General features: G+C 36.4%; 1 protein-coding gene across 1 annotated transcript in view; it reads left to right on the top strand.

Annotated features, from left to right (window-relative positions):
• HEATR1 (HEAT repeat containing 1) overlaps positions 1-22,592 on the top strand; it is a 57,881-nt gene that overhangs the window by 6,075 nt on the left and 29,214 nt on the right. The window contains exons 5-20 of the mRNA XM_011935740.1: positions 60-161; positions 1,080-1,220; positions 2,007-2,218; positions 2,379-2,512; positions 3,929-4,031; positions 5,448-5,558; positions 5,973-6,090; positions 7,142-7,249; positions 10,060-10,155; positions 10,604-10,692; positions 11,632-11,843; positions 12,144-12,265; positions 12,864-13,055; positions 14,963-15,146; positions 15,291-15,427; positions 16,463-16,655. Of these exons, the coding sequence (XP_011791130.1) occupies positions 60-161; positions 1,080-1,220; positions 2,007-2,218; positions 2,379-2,512; positions 3,929-4,031; positions 5,448-5,558; positions 5,973-6,090; positions 7,142-7,249; positions 10,060-10,155; positions 10,604-10,692; positions 11,632-11,843; positions 12,144-12,265; positions 12,864-13,055; positions 14,963-15,146; positions 15,291-15,427; positions 16,463-16,655 (2,254 nt within the window). The remainder of the gene's footprint in view (positions 1-59; positions 162-1,079; positions 1,221-2,006; positions 2,219-2,378; positions 2,513-3,928; positions 4,032-5,447; positions 5,559-5,972; positions 6,091-7,141; positions 7,250-10,059; positions 10,156-10,603; positions 10,693-11,631; positions 11,844-12,143; positions 12,266-12,863; positions 13,056-14,962; positions 15,147-15,290; positions 15,428-16,462; positions 16,656-22,592) is intronic.

The raw sequence follows: 22,592 nt of genomic DNA, 5'->3' as shown, positions 1-22,592 counted from the left end.
TTTAAATAAGGATCAGTTGATGAATGTCGCTAATAGTTTGTTCTTTCTGTCAATAACAGCAATCTGGAGTGCCCTTAGCTAAAGGAACTTTGATTACCCACTGCTACAAAGATCTTGGATTCATGGATTTCATTTGTAGTCTGGTGACAAAATCTGTGAAGGTGAGCAGTCTTGTTTCACGAGTATATAATTGTATGAAAAGATTGCCTGCTTTGAATGAAGAAAACATACTAAAGCATACCCTAATAACAGTGGTACTTTGGATAAATTTATTTTGTTAAATGGTCTGGTGTTTTGAAGCAGGAGTAGTTTGAGAGTCCGTGGTTTTTTTTTTGTTTGTTTGTTTAAGAATCAATCTTTTATCACCAAAGGTGTTTTTCTACAAAAATAAATGCCTATTCCTTGCCAGATTCTAGTTACAGTGACTATTCAAAGAGACTTCTAGAAATGTCAGGAATATTCAACCTGGGAAAGCTGTTTAAAAAATTATCAGGCCAGGCGCGGTGGCTCACGCCTGTAATCCCAGCACTTTGGGAGGCTGAGGCAGGCAGATCCCTTGATGTCAGGAGTTTGAGACCAGCCTGGCCAACCAACATGGTGAAACACCGTCTCTACTAAAAATACGAAAATAAACTGGGCATGGCGGCGCATGCCTGTAATCCCGGCTCTTCAGGAGGCTGAGGCAGGAGAATTGCTTGAACCTGGGAGGTGGAGGTTGCAGTGAGCCAAGATTGTGTCACTGTATTGCAACCTGGGTGACATAGCAAGACTCCTTCTCAAAAAAGAAATTTAAAAAATTAAAATGTTAGGAATATCATTAGGCAGTTAATTCTTGTCGCATTGTTCGCATTGTGTATTTATTCATTGTTGCATATGGTAGTTCAGGAGAACTGTAAATATTTATTTGGCCTTTCACTTTTTTTTTTTTTTGGAGACGTGGTCTTGCTCTGTCGCCCAGGCTAGAGTGCAGTGGTGCCTTCATAGTTCACTGAAGTCTCAGCCTCAAACTCCTGGCCTCAAGCAATCCTTCTACCTCCCTTTCACTGTTAAAGGTGTTTTGTTTGTGTTCCTTGTTTCAGGTTTTTGCTGAGTCCCCGGGCAGCTCAGCTCAGTTGAGGGTGCTCTTGGCTTTCTATGCTTCCACCATAGTGTTGGCACTGGTCACTGCAGAGGACGTATCAGACAATATCATCGCCAAACTATTCCCCTATATCCAAAAGGTTGGCACTGCTGATGTGTTAAGTAGATTATTTTGTACTTAAAGGAATTTTCTTGCTTTCGAAAGTTTTTTTAGATTTAAATGTTTTTAAATGGACAGTTTATTTCAGATGGTTGATGAGATTTAGCCTTTAGGTTGAAAATATGACACTTTTTTATTGGAAACTCACCAGACTGGGACCTTAATCAGGACTCTTAAGAATAAACATTGGCTATCTGGCCCTGCCGCTATCTCATAGATTGATTTCCATAGCAGTCTTTGTACCTCACTGGAAGACGGATAGAGCAGTCTCTTCTGGGCGTAAGCAGCCTCTCAGCATTCTTTGTGCACTGGCTCCTGCCTCTCAGCGTTTCTCCTTCCCAAATGCCTTGTTACCTGCTACCTTCCCAGGTGCCCCATGGAGGTACTGCTTTCACTTCCCACAGTGTCCCAACTTGTTATCTTTCGTCAGACTTGTTTCTTCCATTAGTGATCTGATTGAGGTCTCCCTCCCATAAGTAGGATTTTATGTATAAAAGAAGAGCTTACTGGCTCCTGTTAGGACATGTGGTAGATGTTTGAGTTGGGAAATTTTCTGAGATCCTTTTTCTCGTCCAACAGACTTGTCTCATCTCTGTCTCCACTCTGAAAAAGGGGTCAGCTCCTTTATTGTTTACGTCTGAAGAGTGATTGACTATGCATTAGGTTGTATTAATCTCTATGACATTTCTAATTTGTCAGATTAACATTTAAAGTAGCAGAAAATAATATGGTTTGTCATTTTTCCTTATATTTAAAAAATATTTAGGGATTGAAATCATCTTTACCAGATTACAGAGCTGCAACATACATGATAATATGTCAAATTTCTGTGAAAGTGACCATGGAAGATACCTTTGTGAATTCATTGGCGTCACAGATCATCAATACATTGACCAAGATTCCCTCTTTGATCAAGGATGGATTAAGTTGCTTGATAGTGCTCCTGCAGAGACAGAAGCCAGAGAGCCTTGGGAAAAAGTATGTACCACTGAATTGAGAAATGGTGCTAGTCAGAGGTGAATAAAATTATTTTGAATAATTTTTTTTGTAAGATAAGTGATTATGTATATTTGTTTATATTGTCACTCACTGTCTAACTTGTAAAGTCAACACGATATGTACTTTTGCTTCTTTAAAGGCCATTCCCTCACTTATGTAGTGTTCCCGATCTTATTACAATACTTCATGGGATTTCTGAAACTTATGATGTCAGTCCTCTTCTGCGTTACATGCTTCCCCATCTGGTTGTCTCCATCATTCATCATGTTACAGGTATGTGGTTTTGTATTTTTTGTCCAGAAATTTTCTAAGATTTGATCTTAAAATAGTAACCATGTCCTGGTTAACAGCTTTAAAATATTTAAAATTTCTGTTTTCCAGTTGTTCTTGTGTAACTTGTCTATTTCTTAAGTGAGAAATATTTGGGATGGGGAGCAGGTTGGTTGAAGAGAGATCCTTATTAAATGAGTAATTTCTTAGAATTCTACTTTTTTTTTTTAGATCTGTGTTCTTAAATACTTAAATAGTCTCTACATGAAAAAGACTAGAATAATTTTAAAATTCATTACTGAGTAAACCTTTGCCTTCTTATTTAGGTATTTAATGAATAGTGATTCATTTACAATGAATATCTCATCCAGTTGCCCAAAAAGTCTTTTCCCTGTAGTAATTAAAAATATAAGACCAAGAAAATTTTTATACATAAAAATCCAAATTATGAAACAAAGCAAAAAATAATAATTAGAGAGCCAGGTGGCTCAAACCTATAATCCTAGCACTTTGAGAAACTGAGACGGGCAGATCATGGCAAAACCCTGTCTCTACAAAAATGTACAAAAATTAGCCGGGCATGGTGACATGCAACTGTGGTGCCAGCTGCTCGGGAGACTGAGGTGGGAGATCACCTGAGCCCAGGGAGTTCAAGGCTACAGGGAGCTGTGTTTGCGCCACTGCAGTTCAGCCTGGGCGACAGAGCGAGACTCTATCTCAAAAATAATAATAATAATAATTAGAAATTGATTGTTTGCGTTACGTCTTTTAATAAATACAGAAAGACTAGGAAGAAACACTAGGTTCTGTTGCTACTTGGAGAATCCTAAGAAAGACTTCTCTAAACTTATGTTAGTCTACTGGAAAATGAGGTTTTCATAACCAAATCTTGGTTTAAACATGCATTTTAGAAAAGTGACTAGCAAAATGAAAATGTATTCTTCCTATTCTGAAGGTAATGAGTAATGTTCCATTCTTTGAAAGCAAGGGCTAAGATCAGATTCATACGTTTATTATAAATCTGAAATAGATGACCACTCTTGGTTCAGTAAGGGGGTAGGTACTGAGATGAAAGTCTAGCCTGTTTTCAGAGATAGTTGTTTGGGACCATCACAACTAATTTGTAATGTTACCTGGGGAAAGACTAATTTTGGACTTTTGTTTTAGTATCGTTATAAGCATGATAGTACTTGTTAAAAATAGAGAATTTCAGATAAAAGAAAAATGAAGGTGATCTATACAAAAAAGCTTTGAAAAGTATAAATGACTAAATAAGTGGAATGCACTTCTGGAAATAGATAAAAAGCTGGATATCAGTGTGTTTTATTCTGAGAAAGATTTTCTGCTATAAGTGAATTTAATAATGTTAGCTTGCAAAATAAATTTTTCCCAACACAATTTTAATTTTTACGTATTAAGGAGAAGAAACTGAAGGAATGGATGGTCAAATCTACAAGAGACACTTAGAAGCTATACTTACAAAAATATCACTGAAGAACAACTTAGACCATTTGTTGGCTAGGTAAGCTATTATTTTTGACATGCTTTTGATTTCCATTTTTGTGACTCAGTATTATTTTCAAGATTGGTTAGAAATTTCCCAGTATTCCTTTTTAATGTATATCTTGTTTTGTCTGTATCATTTCGTTAACTATTAAGTACTTAATCCAGTAACTGGCAGCATTAAAAGCAAAAGTAATTTTTCTTGCATGTCTTTAGTGCTTCTATATGAAAATGGAAAGTTAGTGGTTAAGCTAAATTTGGGTAATAACTAAACACAGTTTTTGGCCATTTGAAGTTTTATGTTAGTAAATGGACCATAATATCTGAAATAACACATCACAATTAGAACGCCGTAAATGTCATTTAGAAACAATATTGAAGGTAGGCATAGAGTAAGGATTATTTCATTGCTCTAAAGATAATTCAGTCTTTTTTTTTTTTCTTTTTTGAATCTTTAATTTATCTCATCCTTAGCCTTGCTGCTGACAAATCATGAATAGATTGATACAGTGAAAAGATGTAGGCATTGCAGTCAGACATAGGTGTAATTCTGCCCTTACCACTTCCAGGACTATAGTAAGTTTTGGAGGTGAGAGCGGATGTGGCTTTGCCATTTCGTAGCATCAAGAGGGTACCTGTGTGTTGGTGTGCATCATTCATGCCCCTTTGCTCAGAGGGTTGGTTTGTGAATTAAAGGAGAGTATATACGTGTAGTAATGTTGAGAGCGTAGGCTCTAGAATCACACTGGGGCTTAAAATGTGAAACCCCACTCTGTGGCACAGAAGGGCTCACTGAGTGTTGCCTTTTGTTGCTGTACTCATGAGCAAATTGGAAGACTTATGCCCTAGTTTCTTTTCCTTTTTTTTTTTTTCTTTTGAGATGGAGTTTTGCTCTTATTGCCCAGGCTGGAGTGCAGTGGCATGATCTCAGCTCACTGCAACCTCTGCCTCCCAGGTTCAAGCAATTTGCCTGCCTCAGCCTCCCTAGTAGCTGGGATTACAGGCATGTGCCACCACGCCCGACTAATTTTGTGTTTTTAGTAGAGACGAGGTTTCTCCTTGTTAGGCTGATCTCAAACTCCTGACCTCAGGTGATCCGCCTGCCTCGGCCTCCCAAAGTACTGGGATTACAGGCGTGAGCCACCACAGTTTTAAATAGCAATGTAGTCTTGCTGTGTTGTCCAGACAGGTCTCGAACTCCTGACCTTAAACAGTCCTCCTGCCCTGGCCTCTGAAAGTGCGGGGATTGTAATGCCAGTGGTGTGAACCAGTACACCAGGCCCCTAGTTTCTTTATCTGTAAAATAAGTATTAAATTATACCTTTTATAAGTATGACAATTAGAGATAATATTTCTAAAGCACTTAGAATATAGTAGGTACTCAATAAATAGTAACTCTTACGTATGCTGATATTTCTGTGTTTTTTTTTTACAGCCTTCTATTTGAAGAGTATATTTCATATAGTTCACAGGAAGAAATGGATTCTAATAAAGTGTCTTTGCTTAATGAACAATTTCTTCCACTCATTAGGCTTTTAGAAAGCAAGTAAGTTATGCGTGAATGTTTATGCTCTTCTAAAGTACTTCCTGTTCTATGAAGATATGATTCACAAGTCACATCTTAATATACTGAATTGTACAGAGATTGTTCTTTTTTTAAATTTTTTCTTCAAGGAGGGTCGAGTATCGGAATTAAAAATATTTGAAATATAAGAGGAAATAGTGACTGTGTGGGGGCTATGGAGAATATAATTTTTTGTAGAGAGACTGTTTTGTTATTGGAGTAGTTACAGTAACAAATTTGACCAATATCATTTGGTTTTGCATACAACATTTGTTAAAATTCAAGTCATAGTCTCAATAATTTTTAAAATTTTATGTCTTTCCTTTATATGCATATGATGTATGAGATTAATAAATTTATTAAGAATAATGAATTCACTCTTTAATTGCTTCCAAGATACCCCAGAACGTTAGATGTTGTATTAGAGGAACACTTAAAGGAAATTGCAGATCTGAAGAAACAAGAGCTTTTTCATCAGTTTGTTTCTCTTTCTACAAGTGGAGGAAAGTACCAGGTCTGTTGTTCTCCAAAGGAATTATGACAATTTGGGGTACATTTGTATGGTTATGTGAAGAGATCCAGAAGGAAATTTGCCAGTTTTTTCCATTGTGTGCAAAATTTTACAGAGATGACCTTATATAGTTTGCCTAGTTGCCTGAAGTACGGCTCTGAGGCAGGAATAGAATAATTGGAGAAAGGTACAATAATTTGTACATAACCATGAACGTGATACTTATATCGGGAAAAGTATTGTTGGAGAATTTTGTACGGGATATTTATTAAGAATCATCAAAGGATGGCCTCACATAGGTTTCTGGCGTTCTGTCTTTCAGCTAGGTCTATGCTTTCCGGTGTACCAGCCACAAATGGCTATTTATAGTACTGATTAGCAAGGGGGAGATGGGTTCTATTTCATGATCACATTAAAACGAGAAATTTTCTGGTGATTCAAGACTAAACGTTATACTAGAGGTTAGACATTTAATCAGAAGTTCTTTAATTAGCCTTAAAAACAGATAATTATGAAGAGAAATATGATTGTTTTAGTATTTCTCTTCCGTAATTAGACTTTCATCTTTGATGGTGTTGCATTTCCGAATCTTAGGTTCATGGGTAGACTTCCTTTTTTGTCTAATTGCGTAAGTGAACTAAGGTGTCACTAATTTGAGTGTCACTGTTTGTTATATCATGTAGATGAGTTGCATTCTGTTTTCTGGGAGGTGCTGAAACAGTGATTTGTCTTAGGTGCTCTTTACTTTGGAATCAGATATGCATACAAAATACAAAATTACTTTGTAGAATTACTTCACTAAATTAAACCTACGCATAGACGCAAGTATACGTGAAATCATACCACTAACAATACAAATTTTTTTCGTCGGTTGCAACTCATATAATAATGTTCTAGAAACAAAGATTTTGCGTTTTTTTGTTTGTTTTCTGTAGTTAGATGGTTGTTACTGAAAACATTGGACAATTTGGGATGATTTTCTTTGGGTTTTATTCTTGATCGTAGACTGTTCAGATTAAGTGAAATAATTTGATAATTACGTTGAACCCTGTAGTTTTTAGCAGATTCTGATACTTCTTTGATGCTCAGCCTGAATCATCCACTTGCTCCTGTGAGACTTCTGGCCATTAATCATTTGAAAAAGATCATGCAAACATCAAAGGTTTGTTTCAGATTGCTTTTGTGTATGATTTTTTTTCTTCTTAATGATGAGCAGTGTAATTCTATAAGAAATTGGAGTTACCACTAGAATTGATAGTGGATAATTGTACAGATGAGCTGAATAAACCTCATGAGAGTACTTACTTTAGACTAATATTTAGGACTGTGTGTGCCAATAGTCCCCATTTTAACAATAACCTAATAACTGCTTTTATGTTTCCACATTGACGTTTATTTGCTTATCTTTAGTGTTTTTCAAACTGGAATTTGTAGATTAATTCACATACGTTCATTAATTATCTGAGAATGTTTTTAGCTTTGAAATTTGATTTTGGGCTGGTCACAGCAGCTCAGGCCTATAATCCCAACACGCTGTGAGAAGGATCACTTGAGCCCAAACGTTTGAGACCAACCTGGGCGACATAGGGATACCATCCCTTCTCTATAGGAAAATAAAAAAAATAAAAAATTAGCCAAGCTTGGTGGCACACACTTGTGGTCGCAGCTACTTGAGAGGCTGAGGTAGGAGGATCTCTTGGGCGTGAGGTTGAGGCTGCAGTAAGCCACGATCATGCCACTGCTCTCCGACCTGGGTGACAGGGCAAGACCCTGTTTAAAGAAAAGCCAAGAAATTTGATTTTGATAGTCTTAATTTTAGATGAAGGCGTATTTTGGGACATTTGGGTGATAACTTTTGAACAGTGTTCTGTGATTTGGGTACCTGCAGTTTCATTTGTCTTTAAAATGTAAGTGGCTTCAAATATGTATTGAGGCTGACTTTATTTGTAAATAATTTGGTCTAATTTGCATTTATACCAAAAGGCATTGGTATGAAGACTTGGTAGTGATACAAATAGAATAGTAGTTTCCAAACTTTAGTCATTCAAGCAGTCCTTTTACAATTTTTGCTAAATTATAAATTGCCACTGATAGTAGTATTGTTTTCTCAAAATTTTTCTTTATTTCAGATGGACTCATTATTTTTTTACATAGCCTTCAGATTGTGGGTGTGAGGTGCTAATTGTATATACATTTTACTACAGTTACTATAATTAAAATAGGAATGCTCCATCTGTGTCATATCTAAAATTATGCACTATGATTTGCATATTTGAGAAATTTCTGGAATAGAGTAAAGCGGTAACAGAGTTGAGTTTCTGTGTAGCACATGGCATTGTAAACATGCCGACCTCTCGAACTTGTGTCACAGCAATTATAGCCAGATTCGTATTACAAGTAAAATCATATGATCAGTAAAATTTAATTTCAGCTAATTACAGTTAATCACACTAAATTCATCTTCATTTGAATTGCATTGGTTTTATGGAGTTTTTAGTATTTCCCTTGCAGATTAAAAAAAAATTTTGTTTTATGTCATCTATATTTTAAGAAGTTATACTTAATTTTAAGTTGATATATAAACAATAAGCAATTTAAACAACATTTAGATCTTCGAGAAAGTTTCTTTAAAAGTGGCTGATGTAATATTCAGGTTTGAGAAATGTTGCTTTATTTGATCTGGCATGAATTCTGCTTTTATAAACTGCCAATAGGTTTATTTTGTTGATGTGTTAAGTAATTTCATTGAATAATAGTCTTTGTTGTGATAGGAGGATTTTAGTGATAAGAAATTCTTCTGGAATAAAGGGGGAGTCCTGGAATCTTCTGTTTCTGAAGTTGTTCTCATCCTTCCTTTTACTCTTACTGCCTTTCTCCCCCGTTCTCTGGGTTTGGTTAGCTGCATACATTCAGCTTACAGGCTTGAGTATTGTAATTGCAGTTGATGTCTTCCTTTGCATACCGTGTTTCATTTGCTTTTCTCCATCCATGACAGGACATAGGTTTTATTCTAAACTCCAGATTCAGATATATGGCTGCTTATTAGCTCTTGAGGATTTTTTTAAGTGATGGGGTCTTGCTGTGTTATCCAGGCTGGCCTCAAACTCCTGGGCTTAAGCAATCCTCCCACCTTAGCCTCCAGAGTAGCTGGGATTATAGACATGCACCACTGTGCCTGACTAACTTAATCTTTGTGAATTCTATGAATTTTCATTTTTCTCCCAACAGAGTGACCTATGTTTTTTATATTATTTAGTTGCCTGCCACATACTGATAGGATGTATTCAGGTTGGTTAGCAGACCTAGTTTTTTTTCTCTGTGAATGAATAGACATTGTTTTCTTTTATTTGTTATGTTTAAAAAATGATCTCTATTTTTGGCAGACTGGCCTTGTAGTACATGTCCTTATCCTTGTAAAAATTTAGATAATACTAGCTAACTTTTAACAGTACTTACGTGTAAAGCACTGTGCTACAGACTGACATATGTTTTTTAATCTTCTAACAACCCTTGGAGGTAGGTATTATTATTAACAAACCTGTTTTATAGGTGAGAATAGTGAGATCCAGAAACGTTAAGTGACTTGACTAAAGTCACACAGCTAGTAAGTGGTAGAGCTCGGATTTAAATTAGACATTCTTATTCTTTAGTCTATGCCCTGTCAATATCTGGGCTCTCACTTTAATAAGATGAACTCCTTAATTACAAAAACTATATTTGGAGTATACCATATTTACTATATTACTGTATTTTCACTGAAAACTCGAAAAAGATTTGTACCAAACAATTATTAATCTCGAAAGGCCCTTAGGGATTACCTAGTTCTAGTGTGTTTCAGTCCTCAGCCAGAGCAGAGCCTGTGTTAGACTGTTATTCTGGAGTGTGTTTCACAAAACCATACTTCCTTTCTAGTGTAAAGCCTTAAGAGATTTTTAGCAACAGCTAAATTAATTTTTTTCTTTTATTGCTCAGGAGGGTGTTGATGAGTCTTTCATAAAAGAAGCTGTTTTAGCCCGATTAGATGATGATAATATAGATGTTGTTTTGTCGGCTATAAGTGCTTTTGAGGTGAGTGAATTTGTCATTTGTTGAGATATACAATTTTGTAAATTTTCTTGCCCTTCTCACATGATTCTCTGCTTGAGACTAGAATATTTTTGGAAATTATTTTTCCATGGGAAATTTGTTCTCTGGAGAGCACAGACTTAAGTCTGGTTAGGAGAAACTCATAGGAATTCACAATGTAATATATTAAATATATATGGAAGTTGTTCAAACAGGAAATGTTTTGTGAATTTTTATATTGCTTTTAACATATTTTCATCAATAGCAAATACCTTGGGACCATTGTCTTATGAATGCCACTTTTAAGAAATACATCTTAAAACTTTTAAGTTGTACTAGGATTCCCGGGAGAAATTCCTTATAATTCATTCTTTTTAAAATTTGCATTTAAAAAGCACCATATATGTTTGAAGCAAGTACAAATCTACTCATGGATATTTTTTCCCTTTAGATTTTCAAAGAACATTTCACTGCAGAAGTGACGATTTCAAATCTTCTGAATCTCTTTCAAAGAGCGGAACTTTCAAAGAATAGAGAATGGTATGTATTCATTTCTCCTCACACTATTTTGAATTGATGAAGTTTTTATATCAAGTTCTTTCTATTTCTTCTTTTTTTTTTTTAAGGCTTTGATTACATGACCCCTTTGTTGTGGTAGTAGAACAGATCTTAATGTAATACTTTCTTTCATTGTACAGTTAATTAATTTGTGTTTGTGTTCATTATACTATTCTTGTGTTTGGAATTTCTCTTAATAAAATGCAAAAGGAAATACATAATGGATGATACTGAATTCTGGAAAGTAAGATGGGAAGGACTTTCTAATTTTCTACTTTATATAATTTTTACTTTATAATTAAAAACGAATACCAATGTATTAAATTAAAAAATAAGTTCAGAGACACATGATACCATCTGTGGTAAGTTTTTAATGGGCTCTGTTTATTTCATTTTCGGCACCAAAGCTTTTTGCAAGAAAAAGTAAGTAAGCTCCGTAGAGGATGACAGTGTGTCTTATGTGTTTTTGTGTCTATCATATGGGTGGGTATCTGTCATGTAGGACGTGCTTGGTTCATTTTCTTTGAATGCCTGAGTGAATCTGATTTCCAGTAGAGTTGAGACATCTAGTGTGATATGTCTTATGTTATGGTTAACCTCTAGTGATTTCTCGAAGAAAAATTATTATTATTTTTTTTAACATTAGACAGGATGAGCAGATTAAAAGTATTGTTGGCCAGGCACAGTGGCTCATGCCTATAATCCCAGTGCTTGTACAAGAAATAAATAAATAAAAATATTGTCACAGATAACTCTGTTATTGACATGGATTTTAAGTGGTGTCTTAGTATGTCTGAATAATAGTTTAGGTCAGGAGACCAGGATATTGTCAGTTAAGCTGGAGTAATGTAATGATGAATTTTTGCCCAGTTGAAGCCTTCCAATGTGTCTTTCAACCAAATATGCTTGCATGTCTTTTAGGTACAAGGTACTTAAGATAGCAGCTGACGTATTAATTAAAGAAGAGATACTAAGTGAAAATGATCGGTTGTCAAATCAGGTGGTTGTATGTTTGCTGCCATTTATGGTTATCAATAATGATGACATGGAATCTGCTGAGATGAAAATTGCTGTATATTTATCAAAATCAGGAATCTGCTCTCTGCACCCTCTATTAAGAGGCTGGGAAGAAGGTAAAAAATTTAGTTGTTTTTTAGAAAAAGTAAACAGATACTACAAAAGAAAACAAGGAACATTTAAAATTTATTGTTTGTCATGTTACATGCCAGTAAGGTCTTTTAAAAGTTTTGCCAAGATAAAAAGTATACAGTGAGAAGGAAGCCAATTCATAGACAGACAAATTCAGAATTGGATATAAGGAAAAATAAAAAGCAAACCTTCATAAAAAATAGTTAACTGTTTGCCTGAATTCTTCGTATGATTCTTTGGTGTTGGTGACATAAGAGCTCTCTGCATTCAATTTTACTCTACAGCTCTTGAAAATGTGATTAAAAGCCCAAAGCCAGGAAAACTAACTGGTGTAGCAAATCAGAAGATGGTTGAGTTGTTAGCTGATAATATAAATTTAGGAGATCCTTCTTTAATGTTAAAGATGGTAAGTATGCTGTGAAAGTCCAACCCCTGGATTTCTTTCTCATATGCTTATTAAATTCTCAACTTTTGCTTTACTAGATTTTTCTTCAGAATTTTTTTTTTCATTCCTGAGTACTTGGTTTTACTTTAAACATTACAGTGTTGTTTAATAAATTCTGTGCAATGTTTGAAATCTTTAAAAACATTTTATATATTTGTTCAATGTGGATCCATATCATACCCATAAGAATATATCCTTTTTACCATCATTTTCTCTCATTCCCTTTTAAAATATTAGTATTTTTGTTGTTGTTGTTAAAATAGCAAAATATAATTCCAAAGAGGAGAAAATTATCTTTGCCTCAGTAAATAAACCTTTGTAAAGGTATTAGATGTGTGATTTAAATACATTAACCAGTTGGCAAGTGCAATTATGTTCATTACAATTTCTGACATTATTCTTATAATTACTTAGAAATCAGTGCTTAGTACTTTATAAAGGCTTTCTATTTGTCATCTCACTTTAAATGTAAAACACAATACCTAGATAGACCTGAGTTGGAAAAATTGTTTTATGAAAGTCAGGAGCAACTAGTGATAGAGTGTGTTTATTTTTCAAGGTGGAGGATTTAATAAGCCTGGGTGAGGAGGAGTCCGTTAACCAGAAGCAGAAAGTAACGTTTCACGTGGTCATGTCTGTGCTCGTCTCTTGTTGTTCATCTTTAAAAGAAACCCACTTTCCATTTGCGATAAGAGTCTTCAGTTTGTTGCAGAAAAAAATAAAGAAGCTTGAAAGTGTCATTACTGCAGTGGTAAGAAAAGCAGAATCTCCAGAAAGTGGGATGTTGAATAAAGCAACAGCCTGGCCTATTAGTCACAGCAAAACCTGAAATCAGAGGCGAGATGTTGAGTCTGTGGATACTGGCTGGATGAAATGTGAAGCAGTCTTGGGTAGCAGTGAGATAGTCAACGAGGCACTCCCTTGCTTTTGCAGAAAGTTTCGTTGAATTATAAAATTTCAGGGTTGTAATATTTTGTATCTGATGCCTGACTCTCCTCTCTTTTATTGTCTTTATTGGGTAATTACCCAGGCTACACATAAGTACCTCTAGTGATGAAGAATTCACTTGGCGTGTTAGTGCTTGAACAAAATACTATTTCATTCCATTGTTTACTAAAAATAGATCTTTTAGGCTTTAAACAATTTTAATATTACATAGATGTGTATCCCTCCAGCCTACTACTGTCTTTGATAGCATTACTGAGGGACATGTTTTAGCTGTTTATATTTTTACTTCATGACACATTTTGAGGTAGCAAGACTTTTTTTTTTAATATCTGCTATATGTAAGTATTTTGTTTTTATTTGTCCTCCAAATTTTAGAGGGCTTCTCATTATAGGATTTACTAAATGAATTATATCTTTTCCACATTTACATATACCCCCAGGATTTTATAAGTTCTGATTTACTAAATGAGTTACATATTTTTCACATTTACGTATACCCCCAGGATTTTATAAGTTCTGATCATGGCCATTGTTAGCTAAAATTTGTAAACTTTAAAAAGAGTAAAATCTTCATATTTTGAAAAATAGCCCAGATAGTCCCTTCTTAACTTCTAATTTCTTGATGTCTTTTGTGAAGTGTGATGACCTGAACTGTACTGGTTCTCAGTGTTAAAAGTATGGATAAATTGATTGTTTTATTATACATATGTAGATAACAGGTTATTTTATATTGCTTTAGTTTTAATACCCTTTCTCGATGTCATGAGCATATTTTTGCCTGTAGCAGCACATTGAGTTAATCAAATCCCTCACTGGAGAGGTTACATTGTAAATCTGGCTTTGGATTATTTTCCTTCTAAGTTATTACTCTGCTCTGGTTGTACAGAGTCACATTTGTCATTTTCTTACACCTGTTCTTCTGCATTCTTTTGGCATTTATAGTATAATTTCTAAACACCTGACATTTTGCTACTTGTTTAAAATCATCTGTAGGTTTGGAAATTTTACTGTGTGTACCTTATTCAGATGAGTGGTAAAACAGTGAAATGAAAGAAGTCCCTTTAACTATGTCTTGGCAATCCAACTCTTTATCTTCCTGGTTTTAAATGGGCCTATTTTGGCCAGGCACGGTAGCTCACGCCTGTAATCCCAGCACTTTGGGAGGCTGAGGTGGGTGGATCACTTGAGGACAAGAGTTCGAGACCAACCTGGCCAACATGGTGAAACCTCATCTCTACTAAAGATACAAAAATTAGCCAGGCATGATGGCGGATGCCTGTAATCCTACCTACTCGGGAGGCTGAAGCAGGAGAATCGCTTGAACCTGGGAAGCGGAGGTTGCAGTGAGCTGAGATTGTGCCACTGCACTCCAGCCTGGGCAACAAGCAGAGCCAGACTCCGTCTCAAAAAAAAAAAAAAAAAGAAATATGCCTATTTATTCCTACCCTTTATTCGATAAACAGTTTATATGAGTAAAGTTTGTTTAATGTTTTAAGGTAAGACATAGATAAAATTTAACTTAACTTTGTCTTTCCTTGTGAATGGTGATAGTTAGACCTCTTTAAAAATCTGACAAAAGCAGGTCTATTAATCCTTTCCCCACCAAAATATACACATAAACAAAACTGTTGCATATTTTGCAGAGGAATTCATTGACCCATGTTCAGAACCCTTAGTTTGTACTAGTTTTTGTTTCCTTTAACATTTCAGGAAATCCCCTCAGAATGGCACATTGAACTGATGTTAGACAGAGGGATACCAGTGGAGCTGTGGGCACATTATGTAGAAGAGCTCAACAGCACTCAGAGGATGGCCGTGGAGGACTCGGTTTTTCTTGTATTTTCCCTGAAAAATTTTATTTATGCACTGAAAGCTCCTAAATCTTTTCGTAAAGGTAAGATACAAGCTGTGAATCTTTTAAATGTGATACTCTGCAAAACTGAATGATTGACTCCACAATGACTGCTTGTCTTGAATAAAAAGCTCCCGCCATGTTCATGCAGGGCTGTGCATCATTTCTCTTTCCATGTCCATGTAGGTGACATATGGTGGAATCCGGAGCAACTGAAAGAAGACAGTAGGGACTATCTGCACTTGCTCATTGGGCTCTTTGAGATGATGCTCAATGGTGCTGATGCTGTTCATTTCAGAGTTCTGATGAAACTTTTCATAAAGGTACAAGGCTCATCCTTTTCAGGCGTACTCTACCCTTAAAGAAGATATGGCTGGCTGAGTGCGGTGGCTCATTCCTGTAATCCCAGCACTTTGGGAGGCCGAGGCGAGTGGATCACTTGAGGTCAGGAGTTTGAGACTAGCCTGGCCAACATTATGAAACCCCATTTCTACTGAAAATACAAAAATTAGCTGGGCATGGTAGCGGGGCCTATAATCCCAGCTACTTGGAAGGCGGAAGCAGGAGAATTCGCTTGAACCCGGGGAGGCGGAGCTTACAGTGAACCGAGATCACACCACCGCACTCTAGCCTGGGCGACAGACAGAGTGAGACTGTCTCAAAAAAAAAAAGATATTGTGGGTTATTTTGGTTATGTCAGTTTATAATGTAAATGAAAGTAGACTTGTAAACAGTGAAGAGTATATAATAGTAAGCACAGGCCCTGTAAAAGAGTACAATCACAATACTAATCAGTAGGTTGAATAGAAACGTAACATTGCTACACTCCTACTAATATGTTAGGCCTGTTACTATATTTAAAAATAACAACAGCCCAGTCTTTTTGATTGGTTAATACCATTTAGAAATGTGAATACTGATGTTCGAGAGGTTATTTAGCAGATGTGAAGTTACTCAGGAAATTTCATCCACAGCACCAGTGACCTCCGTGTTGCCAGGCCCAGTGGTCAGTTCCTGTTCTTGCCTGACTTGTTCTCTATACAGCATTTGACGTTGAGTTGGGATTGCTCACCACATTGTGGAAGTATTTTCTTAATTAGGCATCCCAGATACTGCTCTTGTCTTGGTTCTCAGTGTTTTCAAGTGCAAAGTTATAGTGAAGCTTCTGAATATCACTCTTCATTGACATCTTCCCAGTTCATTAAAACATAGAGTATAGAATAATTTGAAATGATTAGACAAAGCAAAACATTGCCTTAAATTACTTGTTTCTTTATAATTGTACACTAGTGAAAAAAGGATTTGGAACCAACTTATTTGAGTAAGAATTAAAAGTTTGCTCTTTTTTTTGTGATTAGGTACATCTAGAAGATGTTTTTCAGTTATTCAAGTTCTGTTCTGTTTTATGGACCTATGGTTCTAGCCTTTCAAATCCACTTAACTGCAACGTGAAAACAGTGCTGCAGACTCAAGCTCTTTATGTGGGCTCTGCAGTGCTCTCTTCTCAGAAGACACAGTGTAAACACCAACTGACATCCATATCTTCTCCAGGTATTAAAAGTAGCATTGTTATGTTTTGTCATGACCAACTGTTCATGCTTTCTTTATATGGTTTATGTAGTTTGGAAAATTTTAACTTAAAAAATAGCAGAGAGTGGGCGTAGTGGCTCATGTCTGTAATCCCAGCACTTTGGGAGGCCGAGGCAGGTGCATCATGAGATCAGGAGATCGAGAACATCCTGGCCAACATGGTGAAGCCCTGTCTGTACTAAAAATACAAAAATTATCTGGGCATGGTGGCACATGCCTGTAATCCCAGCTACTCGGGAGGCTGAGGCAGGAGAATCGCTTGAACCAGGGAGTCGGAGGTTGCAGTGAGCTGAGATCATGCCACTGCACTCCAGCTTGGCGACAGAGCGAGACTCCATCTCGAAAAAAAAAATCTATAAAGCCCAGGCGAGGTGGCTCACACCTATAGTCTCAGCACTTTGGGAGGCTAAGACAAGGAGGATCACTTGAGGCCAGGAGTTCAAGACCAGCTTGGACAACGTGATGAGATCCTGCCTCTACAAAAAATACAAAAATTAGGTGGGCATGATGGTGTGCGCCTGTAGTCCCAGCTACTCAGGTGCCTGAGGTAGGAGGATAGCTTGTGCCTGGGAGGTCAAGGCTGCAGTGAGCTGTGATTGCACCACCACACTCCAAAGTAGGCAACAGAGCAAGACCCTGTCTCAAAAAAACAAAATAAATTGTACATCTGTACATATTTCTGGTTACTTCTAAGTGTTGCTTTTAAGTTATTAGTGTCACTTGCAAAATCTCACCAAACAGAAAAGTTTAACAATAGATATGGCAGGTGATTATATGAGTTCTTAATTATCAGCTATTCATTTTCTGAGCTGTAGCAGCTGTAGGGTTAGATGTGGAAGTCAGATCTTCATAATACAATTTAATAATGAACTAATAAAAACAAAACCCTCCTGCATTTATCTCTTTTATCAAGCAAAAGTCATATTCAGGTTCGGCATTCTCTAATGAAATATCTGAAAGTTAAGTTTTTTTATAACGTGGAATTGCAAATTTTGCAAAAGATGCAGAATTTCATGAAACAGTGACTGCGATATTGAAAAGTGGGTTGACTCAGAGCTATTGGCATGAGGGGATGTGGCAAAATTAGATCAAAGAAGAATGGTTGAAGATGAAAAAGTTGATTAGAATAATGACATGATTGATGCTTCCAACTGGAATGTTATTAATATCAGAGGCCTAAGAGTGGCCCTGAGGAAATTTGAAGATGTCCTTGGTTTTTTTTTTTTTAATTCCAAAATTACTCTTTGTAAATGTTCTGTAAAAGCAAGGTAGATGATCGTATACTTTTCCCTGAACAATTTCTCAGTGTTTATTTTTTATTAGTTCTTTGAAAGAGCACATACATTTATAACCAAATTTTGTTGCATACAAAGTAAAGTAGATATGTAATTTCAAGTTTTATTTCTAAAATAAAATTCCATAAAAGTAATTTTTTTATTGACTTACAAAATTTCAGTCTTTATTTTAGGTGAGTTTACTGTTAAGTAATTTTTTTTTTTTTTGGTAATATTTGGATAAGAACAACTCCCTATACATTTTTTAACTTTAATTTTTCAATTAATATGTTAGGGACATCTTTCCATATTAATAAATGGAAAAATTTATCTTTTTATAACTGCCTGCAGAGTATTCCATTGTACGGAGATAGCAATTTATTAAGATAGTTATTTTCTCCTAAACTTGTGGGTTTTCAAAAAGGTACATATATTTTATTTAGAGATAACTATTTCAGTTTTCCAATTTGGTATTAAATGTTTACTGTCCTTTGACAGTGGCCTCTGAGTAATATATGTCGTTTTGACTATAAGTAGCAAGATGGAAGAACTTCACTTTTCCACTGGTATTGCTGCTAGACAGGCTCCCTGCCTCCCACTGCTGCCCTGTCATCCATCTCCTCCTGCCTGCCTGACGTACTTTGCATTTATGCTCTGTACACCTGTTGCAGTACTCCTGAACACAGGAGAGATGCACCTTGTTCTACTTGGAAGTTCAAAGACCAGACACTCGAGTCGCAGAGCGCCTCAAGTGGAAGGCCGCTTATTGTACCTGCGCTGCGGCCTCTCCACTTTAGGGCTGCAGTGAGCTTCTAGCCCCACCTTATCTATGAAGAGTCTAGGAATTATTGGTTGGCATCTGTTTTAATATATTTACAAAAATGTAGTGTTCATAAGTAAAACATGATATCATGTAATATAACATTAATGATACATAAATATGTTTATATTATTAAATTTTTGTGTTCAGAAGTAAAAGGCAATACAATGTTATATGATATTACAATTATACAATACGACATAGTAATATAACACAATAATATATGAGTTTTTGTCAGTGGCTTGGTAATCGAACCACCATTTATTATTTTCTATGCAGGTATGTATTATAAAAAGTCTTGCATATAGCAAGTCTTTGTTAAATGAATAAATGCAATCTTTTTTTTTTTTTAAAGAGACATAGTCTCACTTTGTTGCCTAGGCTGGAGTGCAGTGGTGTCATCTCGGCTCACTGCAACCTCCCCCTCCCAGGTTCAAGCAATTCTCTTGCCCCATCCTCCCGAATAGCTGGGATTACAGGCACGCACCACCACACCCAGCTAATTTTTATATTTTTAGTAGAGATGGGGTTTCACCATGGTGGCCAGGCTGGTCTTGAACTCCTGACCTCAGGTGATCCACCCGCCTTGGCCTCCCAAAGTTCTGGAATGACAGGCGTGAGCCTCTGCGCCCAGTCAATTCAAATCTATTCCTCCTGTCATTTGTGAGATTGTTGCAGTAAACTGAGGAAGAGAGAGACAGATATGGGAGAACAGGAAGAATTTATTTTAGGGTACGCACCAGCTTAGTGGATTCACATCCAAAAAGCTGAGCCTTGAACAAAGACGGAGTGGGGCTTTTTATAAGCAGGCTTACAGAAGCAAAACAAAGGCCGTTAATCATACGGTGCATAACTTGGGGCCTTGCATACCTGGTGGCCTTGTAGCTGCAGCGAAAGAAAAACAAGAACTGGCTAAACACAGACATTTGTAAAACGGTCATGCTTCAGAGGCCAGGGAAAGGAGTCACAGTAAAGGAATTTGTCTTTCTTTCTTTTTTTTTCCCTTCAACGTTGCTCTGGGGGGGTGGGGGGGGGGGTGTCTGGAGCCCACTCCTTTGGCCTTGGCTTTTCAGACAGCATTGTCTTATGACTGTCCTTGAAGTGAGCTGCTGTGCGGAGGAAAACTTGTTTCTTTTACTTTTAACCCTTGCCTAGCCTGTTACTTTTGTTGGAGTGAATGAATGCATATTTATTTTTAAATCTCTGCCTCAAGATGGGGGCTGCCTTTCATTTATTTTTTATGTCAAATCAGTGTATTAAATCTACTTTTATGTTTAAAAGCAAACTCAAGTATTTTTTATTTTTACATAAAAACATGCTAGTGTAGATCTAGATAAAATGAGTTGAAAGAATGAAATCACATAGACTTTTAAATGAAAGAACAAAAACTCTATAAGCTGATCATTTAAGTAAGTGGCTGTAATTTTTGTTGGGTTCTAGTATCTTACTTGAACATGATAACTTTGGTAGTTGGTACTTTGAATTTGTCCTTGAATTTGGCTGTTGTAGAAGCTGCCCTTCACTCTTCAGGGAATATTACCAAATAGATATTTTGGCCCAAGCCTGCCCCTTGTGTGAATTAAACGTTCCAGCTATTTGTCCCTGACTTTGTTTTGTAAATTAACCATGTGAAAACCAGAAAGGATTTCCAGCTTTCATAGATGATACAGGTTGAGTGTCTCTTACCCAACGTGCTTGGGACCAAAAGTGTTTGGGACTTCAGATTTTTTCAGATTTTAGAATATTTGCATCTACATAACGTAATATCTTGGCATTGGGACCCGGGTCTGAACACAATACATTTATGTTTTATATACATCTTTTGCACATAGCCTGAAGGTAATTTTATACAATTTTTAAAATTTTATTTTAGGAGACAGCGTCTCACTTTGTTGCCCAGGGTATAGTGCAGTGACGCAATCTCAGCTCATTGCAACCTCTCCCCACCCCCTCCATCCAGGCCCAAGCGGTCCTCCTACCTTAGCCTCGCAAGTACACGTGCCACCACGTGCCACCATGCCCAGCTAAGTTTTTTATTTTCAGTAGAGACAGGGTTTCGCTATATTGTCTAGGCTGAGCTCCTGAGCTCAAGTGATCCACCTGCCTTGGCCTCCCAAGTGCTGGGATTATAGGTGTGAGGCACCATACCCAGCCCTGTTTCAGATTTTAATTGCAGCCTTGAACTCCTCAGCTCAAGTCATGCTGCCATCTCAGCCTCCCTCATAGCTAGGACTATAGGCCTGCGCCACCATGCCTTACTAATTTTCTTGTTAAATTTTTTGTAGAGACGGAGTCTTGGTGATGTTGCCCAGACTAGTCTTGAACTCCTGGCCTCAAGTGATCCTCCTGCCTCAGCGTCCCAAAGTGCTGGGATTATAGGCATGAGCCTCTGCCCATCCAGTTTTATACAATATTTTTAATTTGTGCTTGAAACAAAGTTTGGGTACATTGACCCATTTTACTATCCTTTGTGGGCATGCTTGTGTGGAAGAATTTTGGTTTTGTGAAAAAGATATATTGCAGCTGCAGGGGGCTGGCTTTGTCTTTTTTTCTGTGGGGACACTGAATAAACAGTTGTATGCCTGCGTTTTCACTGCAGCCTGTCACGAGATCAGGTGTGGAATTTTCATATTGTCATATGTCATATTGGTGCTCTGAAAATTTGAGATTTTGGATTTTTGGGTCAACGTTGCTCAGCCTGTATGGACTTCTTAGGCAGGTTTGAAAGCTTGTCAAGCTTTATCTTAGTATTTCAGAAATGGAAAGTATAATTGATAATTTCTAGCAAAATATAAACGACTATAGTTTGCTGCAGTAGATATGAAATAAAGCTTAAATAACTAATTACTGTAAAAGGAACTTAGATACCTCTTTGTTCCAAAGACATCTTTTTAAAAACCCTAGCACAGTTGGTCTCACAGATGCATTCTTACTAGATCTTTGAAGCAGATTTTTTCAATGTTGTTGAACTGGGCAGGGCATAGAGAAGGGAGGCTTCCAGATTCTTCGTTTAAAACTGGCATAACATTGAAAATTGAGAAAGCCTACAGACAAAAGACTATAGGCCATGTTGCTTTGAATAATGTTATGTAAAAATCCTAAATAAAATATTTGCAAATAGGCTTTAGCAGCATATTTATAAAAATCATTTACGTAGTTAGAGTTCACGCCCAGAATATAAAATTGGTTCAGTAAAAGGAACTATGTTAATATATAATTGACTATGTCAGTGAAGGACAAAACCCATAAAATGTCCAAAGATTTGAAAAGGCGTTAGCCAAAAATAGTAATTATTCCTGATTGACAGCAGAATAGGAGTAACATGATCAAAAAATTCCTCAAATTAAAAGCTAGCATTTTCACTTCATAGTTGGGAAAACAAAGGCATTCCTGTTAAAATCATCACTCTTATTGAACGTGATTCTAGAAGTACTAGCTGGCAGAAATAGACAAGTTTCAAATACTTATGGAATGTATGAATATAATAAAGTCAAAATCAAAGATCTGTGAGATGGTTATGTGGATTGTTAAATGGGACATCCGACTCTCCATTTGGAAACATTAGAAAGTTTGACTGCAACCTCATTCCTTAGATAAAAATTTCATGTGAACTAAAGATTTAATATAAACTTAGCTCTGGCATTCGACGAAAGCATGTGGTACATATGATCTCTCCCTCTAAATATAGAGATAGAGACTTTCTAAATTCACACAGAGTGGGGAGGGCCTTTTTAAGCAACAGAAAAAAGTAGAAGAAAAATTTGACTCTAACATTTCTCTATCAAAAAGTAAAATCAAAGCACA

The sequence above is a fragment of the Colobus angolensis genome, unplaced genomic scaffold (genome assembly GCF_000951035.1).
Source record: "Colobus angolensis palliatus isolate OR3802 unplaced genomic scaffold, Cang.pa_1.0 Scaffold148, whole genome shotgun sequence".
NCBI classification, from domain to species: Eukaryota; Metazoa; Chordata; class Mammalia; order Primates; family Cercopithecidae; genus Colobus; species Colobus angolensis.
Note: the sequence above shows the minus strand (reverse complement) of the source record. Positions and strands in the feature narration are given on the sequence as shown.